Consider the following 15,556-nt stretch of genomic DNA (forward strand, 5'->3'; position numbering starts at 1 on the left):
GCGTATGGAATTTGGTATTTATTGTTTTAGACGGCCCTCTCATATGATTGCATCTTGTGCTTCCTTGCTCTACTTGTACCGACACGCACACCTACACACACCTCTATCTCAAGCACACACATACCGAGAGAGCGAGACAGACAGACAGAGGGAGCGAGGGAAAGAGAAGAACATACGATACTTTTGTTTCTTCACATCCTACCTGCGAGCGTCCCGGTGGATATTGTTCCCGTCCGAGTAAGTTATTAGACGCCGGCCTCCCCTTCTTCTAACCCTGATTGACTACGATCCCCTCCCATCATCCCCTCACACCATCCGGCCCTTTCGTCCCAATTCCGTCCGGTCCATCTGGCCCAGTCCCATCCAGCATCCGACATCCTACAGACCAGCGAATAAGCCCAGCCCCAGCTCGTCCCCGCCCCTCTTCGCTTTTTTTAATACCTATCTACCCACAACCACCCATCGCTACGATCCCCCCCAAAAATTCCCCCTCGACTCTTCCTCATCCAGCTTGCTTACATCCCCTCCGAAGAAACTAGACGTCTCGCAATATTATCATCGTCACCTTTACACGCCGCTCCCATCCTAGCCGAATAACACCATATCAACGATGGCTGCTCAAGTAAACGGCGAAGTCCATCCGTCCTCCGCGACCCTGTCGGTAAGTTGTCTCTCGGGCCTTGTGTAGACCCACGGCACCCTCCGATCCCGGCTGACATCGACCGGCAGCATCTCACCGGATACCCGGTTGTCAGCGACGGCATCGCCTACTTCAAGGGGAACCCCTACGGGCAGAAATCGATAGAGCTCGGCGACTCTGCCTACAAGACCTTCGCGAAGCCGGTCATCCCTCTCCTCACCAAGCCGTACCAATACGTGGAGCCCTACGTCAAGAGGGCCGACCTGATCGGCGACGATGCCCTGACCAAGATCGACCAGCGGGTTCCCGCGCTGAAGAAACCGACGAGCGAGCTGTGGGCTGAGGGCAAGAACTTCGCCTTCTTCCCCGTCCGCAAGGGCCTCGAGACCCGTGACCACGTCTTCGACGTCTACAACTCCGAGTACAAGAAGGTCGGGGGCGAGGGCCTCGTCACGTCGGGCAAGGCCCTCGTATCTACCGGCTTATTCGTCACGAGCGAGGCCCTCGCCTGGATCAGCGACCTGCTCAAGGCCGGCAAGGTGCAGGCCAAGGAAGCCAGCTCGGAGGCAGCTCGACAGGTCAACCAGGCGACCCACCGATCCAGCCGCAACCAGAACAGTCGTTGACGGCCGTGACATCTACCCATACCTACACACCACACACCCATGTATATTCAACTAGGGGAGATAGGGCTAGTCTTCACGTGCTTTCTTTAGATACCAGGGATATTTATTTCTTTGTATTTCTCCCCCTCTCTCCTTTCCTTATCACCTTTCGATCGAAGTAGTGTCCCGAACTCGTGACGATTGAGAAAGTCGGGTTATTTTAAGAGGGGGGCACTAGGGACTCGTGTATCGCAGGGGGTGGCATAGGCGGGTCACGAAGGCTCGCTGCCGCTTCTCGGCGTCGCTTACGGAAAAAAGAGGTTCTCAAGGCGCCTCGCGAAGGCAGACCTGTCAGGCATAATAGGGATCTCGGTTCGGCTGAGGCGTCCTCGTCCGCTTTCGATTCTCGCCGACGTCCTCGCCCCGCCGCCGAGATCCGCGGAGCAAGGAGCGGAGGGCTGTAAACATACAATTAAACTAGTGCGAATTCGATCTGCATTGTGCGTTTATGACAGGACGGGACACGGGGAAGGAATGAGGCGAGAGGTCGTCGATACTAAAGTAAACAGGTTAACTTGCTGGTCTGTACTATCGTCAGCATTGCTAATTGGCGGTTCCCGCTTCTCGCGCTCCCTAGGCACACTCCGTTCGCCGTATGTGCTGTAGAGACGGAATAGGAGCTTAGCAAGGTACCTATAAAGGCACCGGAAGGCTCTGGCCGTATAGTACTGAGGATCGAAGAGGCATTGGACGAGATACAATCAGACGAACTCGATCGAGAACCGGGTCCTTACAACGGCTCGACTATACTTCTATGACTAGCGAACGGAGCCAGCCGATGGGACCACGCAGGCGACCTCGGGTTAAGGGTTGATAGGATGTATGGGTTGGGCCAGACAGTCGCAACCGCGTTCTCAGGAGGGTGTTGTTCTTTTTCCCGTCTCCGTCACAGAACCGACTTGCACCTATAATTTTTGGCACCTTTTTGATGACCGATATGCTGGCAGGTGGCAAGCCAGCTGTCAGGGGAAATTTTCCAGTGGGGTCCACCAATAGCAAGATTATCATCTTAATCGACCCGGCAACCGCTCCACTTCCAGAATAAACATCTGAACAATACACAAATCCTGGCTTTTATCAATGAATAACCCTACTAATGCACACGTCCCCATGCCTGCTGCGTACGCACACTAACCAGGTCACCAGAGAAGACAGGTAGAAGGCTTTTCTCCTCCTGCTTACGATTGCATTGCCTCCATAGCATGCGGAAAGACATCTACATCTCTACATATCTATATCTCGCAAGTCCTCAACAAGTCTGTTGTCGTCGCAATCCACCAGCCGGACGGGGCGCCTGCAACACACAGACGATTTGACCCCGAGAAGAATAATTCTCGATCTCTCCCTTGCACAATTTGCTCCACTTGCACTCTCACCGCTCCTAGCGGATAAACAAATGATCAATCTCGAGCACTCGAGCCCACCGGGCACGCCTGGTGCCGCACCCCTACAGCCCATGTCGTCCGACCGCGTCAACCAGCAACGAGATTCTCCGATGGTCTCCCCCATTCGAACCGAACACCTCCGTGACAGCGATGTCCACGATAAGATCCGGCAGTTCAATAACCTGGCGCACACCAACCCCGCTCACGGAGCATCCATGTCGAGACAGCTCGAACGAAAGACGGCAGACGCTGCCCTGAAGCGCGCCATGCTCGGCCGCGAGGAGGCAGAAGGCGAGATGCGTCGCTATAGGGATGAGGCACGGGCCCTGCGCAAGCAAGTCGAAGAAAGTCGTGGCCGAGAACGCAAAGTTGGTGAGCGATTGGAAGATGTCATGGTACGTTCTCGTCACGATCCAGGAGGCAGGAATGGCCGAGTAGCTTGCGCGAGTCTTGCTAACCGTCGGCCGACGCCGTGCAGGAGAAATACGGACAGGCGAAGGAAACCTTGTCACATAGCAAGACCATCTGGGAAAAAGAGATCCGACAAGCACGCAAGGAAGTTTTCAGGACACAGTCGTCTATCGTCAAATTGCAGGAGGAACTCAAGGCGGCGCGGAACGCCTACAAATCGGTCGAGGAGTGTCTAGCCCGCGAGAGGGATCTCAGCAAAGCCAGGGAACAGGAGGCCTTCGCGTCGCGCCACCAGCTCGCTGAGGTCCACGACCAACTTGAGAAGTCGCTCGAGCGCATCGAATTCGTCGAACAGGAACGCGACGCCTACAAGGCCGCCGCGCAGAGCGAGGAGATCGCCAGGGTCGCCGCCGAGGGCCGGCTGCCGCTGCCGCCCGAGGAGCCCAACAGCGAGTTCGCATCGCCGAAAAAGGGGGCCCGCGTTTCACTATCCACCGCCGACATCTCGTCTTCTGCCGCGAGCGAGGCCGAGATCGAGGAGCTGACGCGTCTGTGGCAGTGGGAGAAGCAGCGGGCCGATCGCGCTCAGGACCACCTCGAGTTCGTCCAAGCTGAGTGCCAGCTGCGATGCTGTCCCCGCGCCCGCGCCCGTCCACGACGGAGCCTCCAGACCCCCGGACGCCATGAACGCCAGAAGTCGGTCCCGATCGTAGATGCAGCGGATCTCGTCATCCTAGGCCAGGAGCCCAGATCGTCCGTGAAGCCCGCCTCCGAAGAAACCAAGCCTCAACCCGAACCGCAGCCCCAGTTTCGACCCGAACCCCCGAGAGAAGAGCGAGAGCCTTCACAGCCCAAGAGGATGGAGTCACCGACCGAACACATCCCCCAGAGAGAGAGGTCTAAGGAACCCAAGGAGCCCAGGCGGGGGACCATCTTCCTGCCAGCCGAGGGCATCTTCCGGACGATCTCACAGGAGGACCTCCAGGAGGCAGCAGCGGGAGGCAAATCAGAGGAGGTGGCCGTGCCGTCAGAGCTACCGACACCCGTGGACCCCCCGTCGCCGGGGGAGGACGTACAGCCGCGGCGCGCGGTAATGGCGCCGCCACCGCCAATGCACTACTCGCGGACGCCGTCAGTGGACCCGCCGACGTTCGCGCTACTAGCACGGGAGCGCACGTCGCTGCTCTCGCTGCTCAACGCGCCGCACCAGGGCGACGCTCCCTTCGCGCTGCTGAACGACATCCCGACGATCCCAACGACGCCGTCGGACCCGCCCTCGTCGCGCGACGGGCCGCCCGCTGAGCCGGAGGCGGACGACGAGGAGAACCACCGCACCACCGTGCTGCACCACCACAACCACAACCACAACCACAACCTCCACCGCCAGCACGACGTGCCGCGCCCCGACACCGCGGCCACCGCGCCGAGCGCCGACGCAGAGACCCGGCGGCGGCGCCAGCAGCACCCGCACGCGCCGCCGTCGCGGGCGCAGACCTCGGCGGCGTTCTACGCGGTAACGACGACGACGACCACAGTGCCGGTGCGGGACAGCGGCGCGAGCAATACGAGCAACACAAGCGGCGGCGGCTCGCGCACGCCGTCCTTCGACGTCAACAACCCGGCGATGACGCCGACGATGACGCGCGAGCAGGCGCTCGCCCAGATCAAGGAGCGCCGGGGCCGCGCCCGCAGCGCCGCCCAGCAGCACCCGGGCGGCCACGGCTCGTCGGGGTCCGGGTCGACGGCCACGACGCCTAAGAGGCACGGCAGCGGCACCGGCGAGCGCAGGGACGTGAGCGCGCCGGCGGGACGCGCGGCGAAGGCCCGGCCGTCGTGAGAGCGCGCTCTGCTTGCTGGCGAGAGGCTGCTAACGCGGCCGGCGGCCAGAATCCGCCGGCTAGGAGGGAGCGGGCGCGCGGAGCCCTGTTGTGCTGTTGCCGGAACAGGCGGGACGGGACGGATGGATAGACGGGCGGGGAACGGGGCGGGGCCAAGATGGCAGGGAAATGTGCGTGCGCCTTCGCAGGTGCTGTAGGAGGAGGGGAGAGTCGAGGCATTCATTCGGTTCTGTTCTCTTCGGTTCGTCTGTCATCGCATTCCCCACTAAGGTGCCCCGGCGTCCGGGTGGTCTGGCTGTCTGTCTGTCTTCCTGTCGCTCACTCGCTCGGTCTCACGAGAACTGCATTTTCGTCGGCGTTTATACTCTTTCCTCTTCTTCGCACTCTTTTCTCCCTCTCTTCCCCCCTCCTCCCTGTCTTCCTCCTAGTTTTCCATCGTACGGGCGAGAAGGCATGGCGAGGAGGGAGAGGAAAGAGGGGGTGGCGTGGCCGAACACGGACCTGGGTGTTATTAAAACCCCCATCGTTTTCTTTTCCGTTCTTGCGTCCTATTATACCTCTGTCTATTATTGCCGCTGCCACGCCGCCACTGCTGTTGCTACTACTACTAGCACTACTACTACCTCCTCTCGCACGTCCGACTGATTTGTCTATATCCTCACGACGTAGATGACGCTTGGAGCATTCGGAGGGGAGTTTCTTGTCTTGAGATACATATAGTTCGTCCGCCCACGCGTACACACGGCGGGTTAATGGGAGAGATCACTACTACGTAGGTTATACATACAACTGCGTCATATACGTTTGCCCTGTTCAAATTTCTAGATGCTGCATGCTATGCAAGATTAGCTGGCGAAATACGTATGCGGCCTTGCCATCGTATATAGGTATATGTATATATATATCGCCTAGCGATAGACTCCGGTGGTTTCTCGTAGCAGCAGACGCCCGTAGGGACCAAGATTAGGCTCCATGCCGAAAGCATGAGTTCGGGACTGAGTGGTTATACAACAGATTACCCGTTCGCTTGCTTGCCATCGCATCCGTCTCCCAAGACATCCCAACTACAGCACCCATCCGACGAACGCAGAGGCATCAGGCTTACGCGCCACTCAGGAGCGTCGTCTCGGGCGACGGTATCGGGATCTTCCCTGCGATGATCTCCACCGCATCGCCCGAAAGCAGGATCTCCTCGATCTTGGTGCGGGTGGTGTCGAGGGTCACTCGGACGCGGATGTCGCTGCCGCGGCCCATCTCGACGCCCAGGGCGACGCGGCGCGTGCGGCCCCGCCGCGTGCCCCGTCAGGCTGAGGAATGCGCACAGGCTCCGCGCGTCCGCGCCCGCCGCGACGCCGAGGTCCACGTGGAAGTACGTCATCACGAGGCCGGCGCGCTAGCCCTCGTCGAGGGCGTTCTGCGCCGCCAGCGCGCCTAGGTCTAGCAGCTGCGCTAGGATCGCCGTTATGCCCCGCACGATGCTGACCACGGGGTGGTGGCCGGCGAAGGGTGCGTCGGGACGTACACGTCGTGCGCGACGGCGAGCTGCGCGCCGCCGCCGGCTCTCCCCGGCAGCGCCCGGAAGGGCACGTAGCCGGCCTGGGTGACGAGCGCGTCCGCCGCGCCGAGGCCCAGGCGGTGCAGCAGGTAGTTGGCGGTGCCGAAGTCAAGGGCCATCATGAGGCTGATTTGATTGGCGTGGGCGGGTGTGTGCTGGGGGAATCCGAGCGGGATCTGTGTTGGTGACTTATGCGTTGAAGATACCGCACTTCGCCCGAGCAGAAGTCCACGGACCGTCGCTACTTATAGATGGCTGTATGTGCGAGTTTCTACGTTAGCCAACGCAACTCATCTCTGCAGATGGATCATATTTATGTTCCTTCGATCCTCGGCAGCCTCGGCAGCGTCCCGCGAGGTGGACGAACCCACTCGTCGGTCGCGGGCGAGGTGGCCATACACCCGTCGCGGTGTCACTGTCCCGTAGAGATGGTTGGTGACTACGAAGCTTGAAAGCGCAATGCAGGCAGACAGACAGTGGTGGTTCTCCGCGGATGTCGCTGGTACAAGACGGGGATAAATTTAATAACGATGGTTTATACACCTACGCTGTAGTTGCATTGCATCGCGTCGGCGAGGGCGCAATGAAAAGGAGACCATTATGTTCATCTTTAAGCGGACGCTACAGCGAGATCTACAGCGACGGGCATCGCCGAGTTGCAATTTGGGACATGGCAAACTACGTCCCTTGTCGGGTGGGCCTATGGGTTGATGGACTCGCCGTAGACTTCTTGGAATCGCGTCGCCTTGTGACTATGTGCTTGTCCTCGAAGCTAGGTAACGTAGCAGGAATCCAGCCGTGGAGAGTTATGGTAGTACCGGAGTTTTCTCGCTTTGCTAGATCGGCCGAGGGCTTCTCAATAGACCTCGAAATATAGCTAGGGGTAATAGAATAGGGCTCGCGTTAAGACTACGGTAACGAATAACCCGCGGCAAATTCGTCCTCTCGTCCTTCTCGCTGGCCTAACTGAGGAAAGCTAACCGCATTGAAGCGAGCCGCCAGCTCCATGTTGCGAGCCCTTACGTGCTACCAGCCGGCAGCAGAGAGGAGGAAGAGAAGACATATGCCGAAATCAGCGATGCCTAGTTACCTCGAAGTTAGGTAGAGAGGAGGGAAGGGGAGGGCAGGGGAGGGCAGGGTACTTGCACAGGTAAACAAACCGTAGATAGCTTCGATGCCGCAACAGAAACGTCCGGAATGGCGACAGAAGAAATAAAAATAGAATAAGCTCGATGCGACCTTCCAATTTCAGCCGGCTATCCCGTTCTCTGGTCCATTTCTCGACCCGTTTCCCTGATGTCGACTCCGCACCCGTGCCGTCGCGACTCGCGAAGAGTGCAAGGCGAGCCACACATCTCTTAGTGGCTGGAGAGGGTCTCCAACCTATCGTGGGGAACGAGACGGGTCGAGTTGGGGGCGTAGACCGGGGTTGGAGCCGGGGGGGCGGCGAGGAAGAGGTACAACTTACAGGACGAATCCCAGCCCAGCACCGCCTCACCCTCACACACAAGGCAGAGAGCCAGCGCAAGGCATTGATTCCCAAGTGATTGCAAATCTCCACTGCTTTATCGTCCAAATACCCTCAGCTGGGCTGGCTTACCTGACAACTCGTGTGTCCAACCACCCCCGGTGACGACGACGGCGACGACGACGACAACCACAACAACCGCTGAGTTGTCACTACTACTGCTGCTGCCACTGCCGCTACTATTCCTGGCTACGGAATCCAGCCCAGCAACACACAGAGACGTCGACCGCGCATTATGAGGTCCTTGGCCGCCCGTGCTTAGTTGTTTTCCACTATGCTGGGTTTACGGAGCAACGGTGACAGCATCAGCAGCGGCGGTCATAGCAGCGGCCATGCCTCGTGTTCACTTGTAAATCGCAGCAGCAGAATCACCATCATCATCGCCATCAATCATGAACGCTTCTAAGATCCCGGGGGAGGCCAGCAACGGCCGCGACGTCTTCCATCTCCCGCCTTCGGACCCTAAGCTCATCTCCAAAATACCGAATATTCTCCCCCATGAACGCGTCTTCCCCATCCAGATAGGATCTGAACTGTTTAAGCTCTCCGGCGCCTCCATCTCCTCGGACGGTGCGTGCAATGCGGCCCTCAACCCAACCCCTTCTTGTTATCGTGAACATCAAGCTCAGGCTCTCAACCCTCCCCCCCTCCTCTATTGCCGCCTTCAGCCACATATGACAGTGCATTTGCCCATTTCCTTCCTGTACGCCTATTGGTGAAGGCTCGTCTTAGACAGTACCTTTTTTTTTTAACCATTGCATTGCTGACATCGCTGCCTAGCTCCCTCTTACTTCTCCCAGTACTTTCACTGCCAGATCAAAAAGGCCGAAGAAACTGGTGAGGACCTGTCGACAGCAATACGGACCCTCTATATAGATCGGGATCCCATCACCTTCAAGGACATCTCTCTCCACCTGCAGGGGTATCATGTCTCTCCCCGCGACGGGACGCACTTTGTGCGCCTCTTCGCCGACGCCCAGTTCTACACCCTGCCCAAGCTGATGTCGCAGCTCTACGAAGAGTCCATCTTCATTTCCATTGGCCACCACGAGTTCCAGATCCCCCGGGATGTCTTCTCCGGGCCCGGCAACTCGCCCAACTTCTTCTCCTTAGGCTTCGGCGTCTTCTTCTCGTCGCGTGATGAGATCTTCCCGGGGCTCCGGCGCGAGGGTCTCATCCGACCGCCCTCCATCATGCCACCTTCGGTGCCGAACCGGTCCGCCCAGATTTTCCAAGAGATCTTGCACCTGTTGCGCGGGTATCCGGTGCACATCCGCGACGAGGAGCACCGCGCCGCCCTGCTCCGCGACTGTCGCTATTTCAACTTCAAGGGCATCGAGCAGAAGCTCATCCCGCACCACATAAGCTACAACCTCTGCCGGCGGCGGTACGAGATCACGCTTAGGCTCGAGGACATTCTAAAGTCCGGCATCTCAATCGTAAGCGACCCCATGACGCCGAGCAGCAACGGCGATCCCGTTTCGGGGTGGGTCAACTACATGCGACCGTTCGAGGACGACAAGCAGCATGAGCTCGTGCTCGAGGTCGGGGGCGAGAATACGAAGCTGCATCTCAGCATAATGCGGGCCGAGTTTTTCGGCCAGATCAAGGTCCGCATCGCGAGGCTCTTCGAGGTGATCGCCACGAAACTAAACCTGCCGCCCACGACGCAGCCCTTAGGACTCCTGATGGCATCGGGCGGGGCCGGGAGCCAGCCGGCGACGCCGGGCAACACGCCGCTGAGCGAAGACCTCGTCCGCGTCGTCATCGAGCCCGAGACCCACATCATACTCGACGGCAAGGTGCTCAACAACAACGCCGAGGTCGAGGAGATCCCGGTCGCCGTGTCAGTGTCGCCATCAATCGGCCACGGCGGCGGGCAAGACTCGCCGCTCTCCAGCATAGGCGGATTCTACGGGCCATCGCGGAAGAGGCGGCGGATCGACCTGTCGAGCCACACAGCAGAGGAGTGGATAATCCGGACGGGCCAGTGGCGGCTCCGGATACAGGGCTCGAAGAACGGCAAGAGCGCCGTCGAGTGCGTGCTCGTGGCGGTCAAGCTTGAGGCGTTCAGCAACGAGCATGCGAGGAACTCCCAACGAGGGTTCCTAAAGGGCTGAGGGCGGGGGAGAGAAGCGCACGAAGGACGGCGGGCCATGTGCCGAACCACTGCTCTTGTACTCGCATCATTTCAGGATTGTCCTCACGTCTGTACCTGTATGTGCATGGTGTATGAAAGATGAAAGATCATATCCAATGTTCATATCCGCGAGTTATCTCGATGCAACGTATGAAGAGATGCGAGGGAAGAAAGGCAATGCTCGCCCCATACAAACCCCCCTCTTCCCCTCCCCTGCTGCTAGGTGAGGCATCTAGGAACTATGTGATGCCTCCGAGTCTAGTTTACCTGGTCTGGTCTGGTCTTCCTCCAACCGAGGAGCCCTCCCTCCGCTCTTATCGCCCGCAACGCATCCAGGGCCTAGGGTTTCATTTAAAGGTATACCTATCGAGTGAATTCGTATTTATGTATCTGTAATTAAGGCTACATTTAGCTACTATATCGACAATGTCGGCAGACCCCGATCGGCAGTGACTCTGCAATAAGTAAAAGCGGCGTAGAAAGTCGACTTTTATTCGAAGTGATTCCTGTACTAATCCTTCCAACCTCCAGGTCGTCTTGTCGTCGGAGATCATGTATCACCCAGAAGCCGTTCTAACCAGCAACGAGCACGAGGACATCAGGAATTGTCTGGCTCAACCTAGGTATGTCGAATACCTACATCCTCTCGGCTGAATATTTGATAAATGGCGTCACGCGGTCGTGTGATAAATCTGAACTCGAGCGAAGTCTCGCGCTAGCATCCTCCCCGTTTAAATATCGGGCCATATACGACGATATATATGCCACACGACCGGATATTATCCTCCTGCCAGAAATTGTCGTCCTGGAAAATCACGTCTCACTGTGAGCGATCGAAGATCTAGGTAACACGGCGCCTTCCACCCCCGATATGGGAGACTCAAACTCCCTAGAAACAATGGTTGTGGGATGAGACCGTGCCATCACATCGCAGAACCTGGGACATCACGACGCTACTGGCGTCTCCGGAAACGGCATTTATGCGATGTGCATGGACCGGCTGGCCGGCTGTGTGCGAACAGGCGTGGCTCACGCCCTTATCGCGCCAGGGTCTGACCACCGCCCGCCCCCCGCCCCCCGGCGGAGATCAGATTCGTCTCAGCGGAGTGGCCGCACGCAATTGGGCCGCCGCGGCCGATCGTCAGCCCGCACAACCTCGCCGTCGCCAACTGCCACTTCCATGCACATACCAGATACAGCAGTGTCTCCGGTCCGTGCGGCGAGCTACGAAGGAGATCAATGCCGGCGCGCCCGCTCGCGAGAGTCTGTGGTACCTGATCTGCTGTTCGTTGGCAGCCGTTGGGACGTGCTGCCAACCACGGTCGTGGTAACGGTGACGGACGAAAGGGATAAGGTGTCCGAGGGCGAACTCGTGTTTTGGCGAAGAGCAGTCTATTCCCCCTCCTCCCCCCTCTTTTCCGTCTCCTTTCTGCTCGTGGGCCAAGCCGTACCTACGTCAACGCTCTCGGCCCACAACGCGAGGGCCTATCCGTCGTCCTCTCCTCACCCACGTGTCAACGTTGCGTAATGTCATAACAGGTGTGTGTAGTAGCAGGACAGAAGCACCGGATTCTGAAGGATGGGACAGGCACGCCTTAGACGCAGCAGTGCCGCACGGTCGTAGTCCAGTTGTGAGGGGTCTTATACAATACCCGGCTACCTTCGTGCGTGACTACTTCACTCAATAGCCTATCTTGTAGGTAGGCGAAGAGGTGGTGTACGCTATGACAAGTTTCTACTCTACCCTTGAACCCACCGGCTACAGTGCACCTTCAACCTTTCTAGTTCGTCCTAGTTTATGGGATTCTGGATACCTTACAAACGACGCGGGCGGAGGATTTACGTTCTCGAAGCCCCTTTCGAAGGGAGTCTATGGTTTCCGGAATGCTCTCCGCGGGGATTCATTCTAGTAGACGTCCACTTACTCTTCTTTTCTGCACAAGTCACAACACTCCACTTGAAGAATAGCTTAGCGGTCACTTTTACCGCCGACGTGTCCCCCAGAAATGCATCAGTCAGCGAGGGTTGGCTCAACGACTGGATAGGACCTGGTCGGCTTACATGGTGTGGATATTTCAATGCATATTGTGTCTTGGAGATGGGAGGTCTCCTTCTTGGCTGCTTGACACGTACAACTAGGAGACGGCAGCCTTCTATGCAGTGTTAGATTCGGGTGTCATCAGGGAAAGGAAGCAGTTCGTACCTACCCGACCGCCGAATGCCGCGATAAAGCTTCGTGATACTCCCACCCATCCATATTGATGAGTTCACTCCTACCGACAGATCTGCCGGGCGGGCAAACCACAGTTCAACGGAGAGAGAAAAGAAAATAGGGCATGAACTGTCAGCTGCTGCTCCACAACGTCGGTAGCTGAAACGATCACGTTGGCTTTTGATACGAAGACAGAAGAACCAAGTCGAGATGGCTAACAATATCTGAAGCCAGGCGTCCTAGGACGGCAGTAAGCTGTTTCCACGAATTGGCGGGCTCGATATTCTGTCCCCAACAAAAATGCCATCTGTCGCTGGCTCAGACTTCGGGTGCTTGTTCGGCTCGCGGCGCTGCGGGCGAGCCAGTGAGTCATTGTCCTTCCCGCGCGAAACTGGAGCTCGCCCTCGCGCATGTGATCTCTTTGCGGATTAGCGAAACCATCGCGATCCATGGATTGCCTCGCAAACCGTTCTCCGGAGAGGGTTGCGGGCTGCCCACTACACCTGCGGCCCGTACATACTGTACATATGTATGCGACCTCGCGGAGGCAGAGCTTCGCAGTAATCAGGGAACAGTAAACCCGGGTAGATAGCTAGCTATCTTGTTTCACCAGGCTTGTTTTATGCAGGCCAGGCCTCCTGCACGGCTATTATCGTCCGATGGAGAGATCGACAACGCAGCAGGGTCGCGGCATCCACCACCTCAGAGCGCGGCGTCTGATAGCATGCGAAACGTGCAAAAAGCTTGAACGTCCTCAAGGCCCACCGTGCCATCCGGACACGAACTGCCGGCAGCAGGCCTGCGTCCTCGCCCAGAGACAGATCCGCGGGTCCCGCACGCGCTTGTAGGCGAGAGGCGCGACCCGCGACGTTCATAGATGCGAAAGGGCATTCCCGTCTGCCTAGGCGATACAGACGTGTGTCGGCAGGCCGAATCGGGAGAGTAGGTATCAGTTGTAGTAATAGAAGCGGCAGAGGCAGAGGCACACCAGACCGTGCCGTTCCAGGCGAGGTGCGGGACTGTCTCTGCAAGATACCGAGAGACAAGAGGCCGCCGATGCCAATAGAATTCCACGAGCCTTTGTCTGGGAGATGGAGGGAGAAATGGAGTGGAGGAGTGGAGAGGAGGAGGGAGGGGAAGAGGGAGGGAGGACTGGGAGTCGGTCAGAGGGAGAGGACGCCAGCCTCCTCCTGATTTGCGCATCGCGGAGGTTCCGATGCAAGATCTCGTGTGGGTTCTCGGCTGAAGAGCGAGCTGGTGATTTGCGGATTTGCCCTTAGCGAGCCGGCGAGATCCGCCGATCGCGAGTCCCGGAGGGTTTCCTGGCAGGATAGAGGAGGGCGTCAAGCCGGCAGCTACACGCATCCACACCCACCCCTATCCACACACACACGCATGCACACATACCACACACACATACTACACACACATACATACCACACACACCTACACGCACTTACACAAGCCACAGCGTATACACCACTCTCCGCCGAAGCGGGAGGCGGATCCCCCGCAAAACTCGAGCCCGAGCCGACACACCCTCTCCCGTCGTCCCTCCGCCCTCCCTCTCTGTATCCCTACCTGTGTCCCTCCCTCCCTCCTCTGCCAGCCCTCCCTGCAGGCGTAGTTCGGTCAACACACACAATCTGTCAGATGCATGCCGACGCCGTTTGGGGCGGTGGATCTGAATCAAATGACGACATAGAGTGATACTCGCGACCAGATTGAGGTTGAGAGGGGGGGGTTGCTGCCGCCGCCGCCGCATGCACCGGCGATACATGCATCCATAGTGTCCAGAAACGGAGAGAGAGTGTGTGTGAGCGAGGCCCTTCGGCGTGTCTTATTTTCTGACTGGTCATGAAACCGGGCAGCTCATACGACGAGAGCTCCTCCACACCGCCTAACGACTTGCTGGTCACTCGACCGCCGTTCGCTGCTTACACTACGCTGCACCGCATTACACCACACACGTACTTACTAGACTCGAGGCGTATATATGTATGTATGGCTTGACTTGTATGTACGTGTGCACGTATATGGCCGTCGCGAGAGGGAAAAAGGGAAAAAAATTGCTCCGGTATTGGCCGAGGTAGTAGACGTCATCACATGAGTATGGGAGTGTGTGTGGAGTGGGTGCTAGGGTTGCTCGTCTAACTTCCCGAACGGGATTTCCTTTCTTTTTCTTTCTTTTCCCTCCTTTCCCTAGCCGAGTGCGAAATGTTTCTGCCTGGGCTCTGGGTGTAGGCCTCCCTTGCGTCGCGGGAGGGAACATCCGCGAGAAATGAGGCGGCAGTGCCTAAGAGAGGACGGGAGATGAGGAGACGAGGCCGATGGCAAGCAAGCATGGGGGAGGGTGGTTTGAGCCCAGAGCCTCCCCCTCGCTCGCTCGACCGGCAGTCCCAACGCTCCCAGCGTCCGAAGGATTTCGGGCACGTCCCCGTCCCCTCGGCCCCCCGTCCGACCTAGCAGGCTGGTCCCGGGTAGATCTAGCTTAGAGCGTTTGGGGTTGACGATGGCTTCGTCGTCGACGACAACGCCTCGCGCCTCGCCGGGCGCCGCCGCAACTATCCGCCCGTCTCTATCTCCGGAGGCGAGAGGTCTCGCAACTCGGGGGTAAAATACAAGCGCGAGCGCGAGAGACAGGGTCGGGCGTAAGAGCGAGTCCGACGGCGCCCTTTAGGCAAGACAAAACAATACGATCTACGCGCGCCACGGGCTGGCGAGCTCAGACTGCAACCCCGGAACATGGTTCGCATCCGCTTGACACGGGTAGCCAGGAAGGATTTCCGAGCAGCGGTCCGGGGCTCGTGCCGTGAGTTGCCTAGACGGCCAGACCAGGTCGCTACACAAGCTTTATTCCGACGCAAACTGAGGGGAGGGGGGGCCAAGAGGAAGAAAGGGAGTAGAGAAAAATAAGGGCTGGGCGGTTTCGTTGGTCTAGAATGTAAGACAGCCTTTTTTTCCTCCGTTATTACTACAGCTATTATAGTGGTCATTATCGTTTTTTTACCCTTGCGATAATTATTATTACTCTCACACAGGCATATTTGAATCTACATGTACCCTTCCAATGCTCGCTCTTTGCAACACTAACAACAACAAAAGAAGGCAGCTGACCTGCGATGGGCTTCGGATGGGTCTGTTCCCATCGATGAATCGGATCTATCTGCTGTCCGGCTTAC

General features: G+C 58.0%; 5 protein-coding genes across 5 annotated transcripts; 4 read left to right on the forward strand and 1 right to left on the reverse strand.

Annotated features, from left to right (window-relative positions):
* Window positions 1-110: 110 nt before the first annotated feature.
* Window positions 111-1,658, forward strand: GGS23DRAFT_497372 (uncharacterized protein). The gene is made up of 3 exons (XM_051514448.1): window positions 111-237; window positions 540-661; window positions 730-1,658. The coding sequence occupies exons 2-3, from the start codon at window positions 611-613 to the stop codon at window positions 1,264-1,266; spliced, it is 588 nt and encodes a 195-aa protein (XP_051373099.1). The 5' UTR covers window positions 111-237; window positions 540-610; the 3' UTR covers window positions 1,267-1,658.
* An 849-nt stretch (window positions 1,659-2,507) lies between these two features.
* On the forward strand, window positions 2,508-5,023 carry GGS23DRAFT_497360 (uncharacterized protein). Its single transcript, XM_051514447.1, has 2 exons — window positions 2,508-3,085; window positions 3,169-5,023. Exons 1-2 carry the CDS (start codon window positions 2,702-2,704, stop codon window positions 4,936-4,938), a joined length of 2,154 nt encoding a protein of 717 aa, XP_051373100.1. The 5' UTR covers window positions 2,508-2,701; the 3' UTR covers window positions 4,939-5,023.
* On the forward strand, window positions 5,018-5,763 carry GGS23DRAFT_497349 (uncharacterized protein). The gene has a single exon (XM_051514446.1). It carries the CDS (start codon window positions 5,097-5,099, stop codon window positions 5,610-5,612), a length of 516 nt encoding a protein of 171 aa, XP_051373101.1. The 5' UTR covers window positions 5,018-5,096; the 3' UTR covers window positions 5,613-5,763.
* Window positions 5,753-6,193, reverse strand: GGS23DRAFT_596024 (uncharacterized protein; the record flags this gene model as incomplete). Its single annotated transcript, XM_051518415.1, has 2 exons — window positions 5,753-5,774; window positions 6,045-6,193. The coding sequence occupies 2 exons, from the start codon at window positions 6,191-6,193 to the stop codon at window positions 5,753-5,755; spliced, it is 171 nt and encodes a 56-aa protein (XP_051373102.1).
* A 1,764-nt stretch (window positions 6,194-7,957) lies between these two features.
* On the forward strand, window positions 7,958-10,572 carry GGS23DRAFT_564156 (uncharacterized protein). The gene is made up of 2 exons (XM_051516132.1): window positions 7,958-8,592; window positions 8,803-10,572. Exons 1-2 carry the CDS (start codon window positions 8,415-8,417, stop codon window positions 10,140-10,142), a joined length of 1,518 nt encoding a protein of 505 aa, XP_051373103.1. The 5' UTR covers window positions 7,958-8,414; the 3' UTR covers window positions 10,143-10,572.
* Window positions 10,573-15,556: the final 4,984 nt, after the last annotated feature.

The sequence above is a fragment of the Durotheca rogersii genome, assembly GCF_024521655.1.
Source record: "Durotheca rogersii strain YMJ 92031201 chromosome Unknown GGS23scaffold_7, whole genome shotgun sequence".
NCBI lineage: Eukaryota > Fungi > Ascomycota > Sordariomycetes > Xylariales > Xylariaceae > Durotheca > Durotheca rogersii.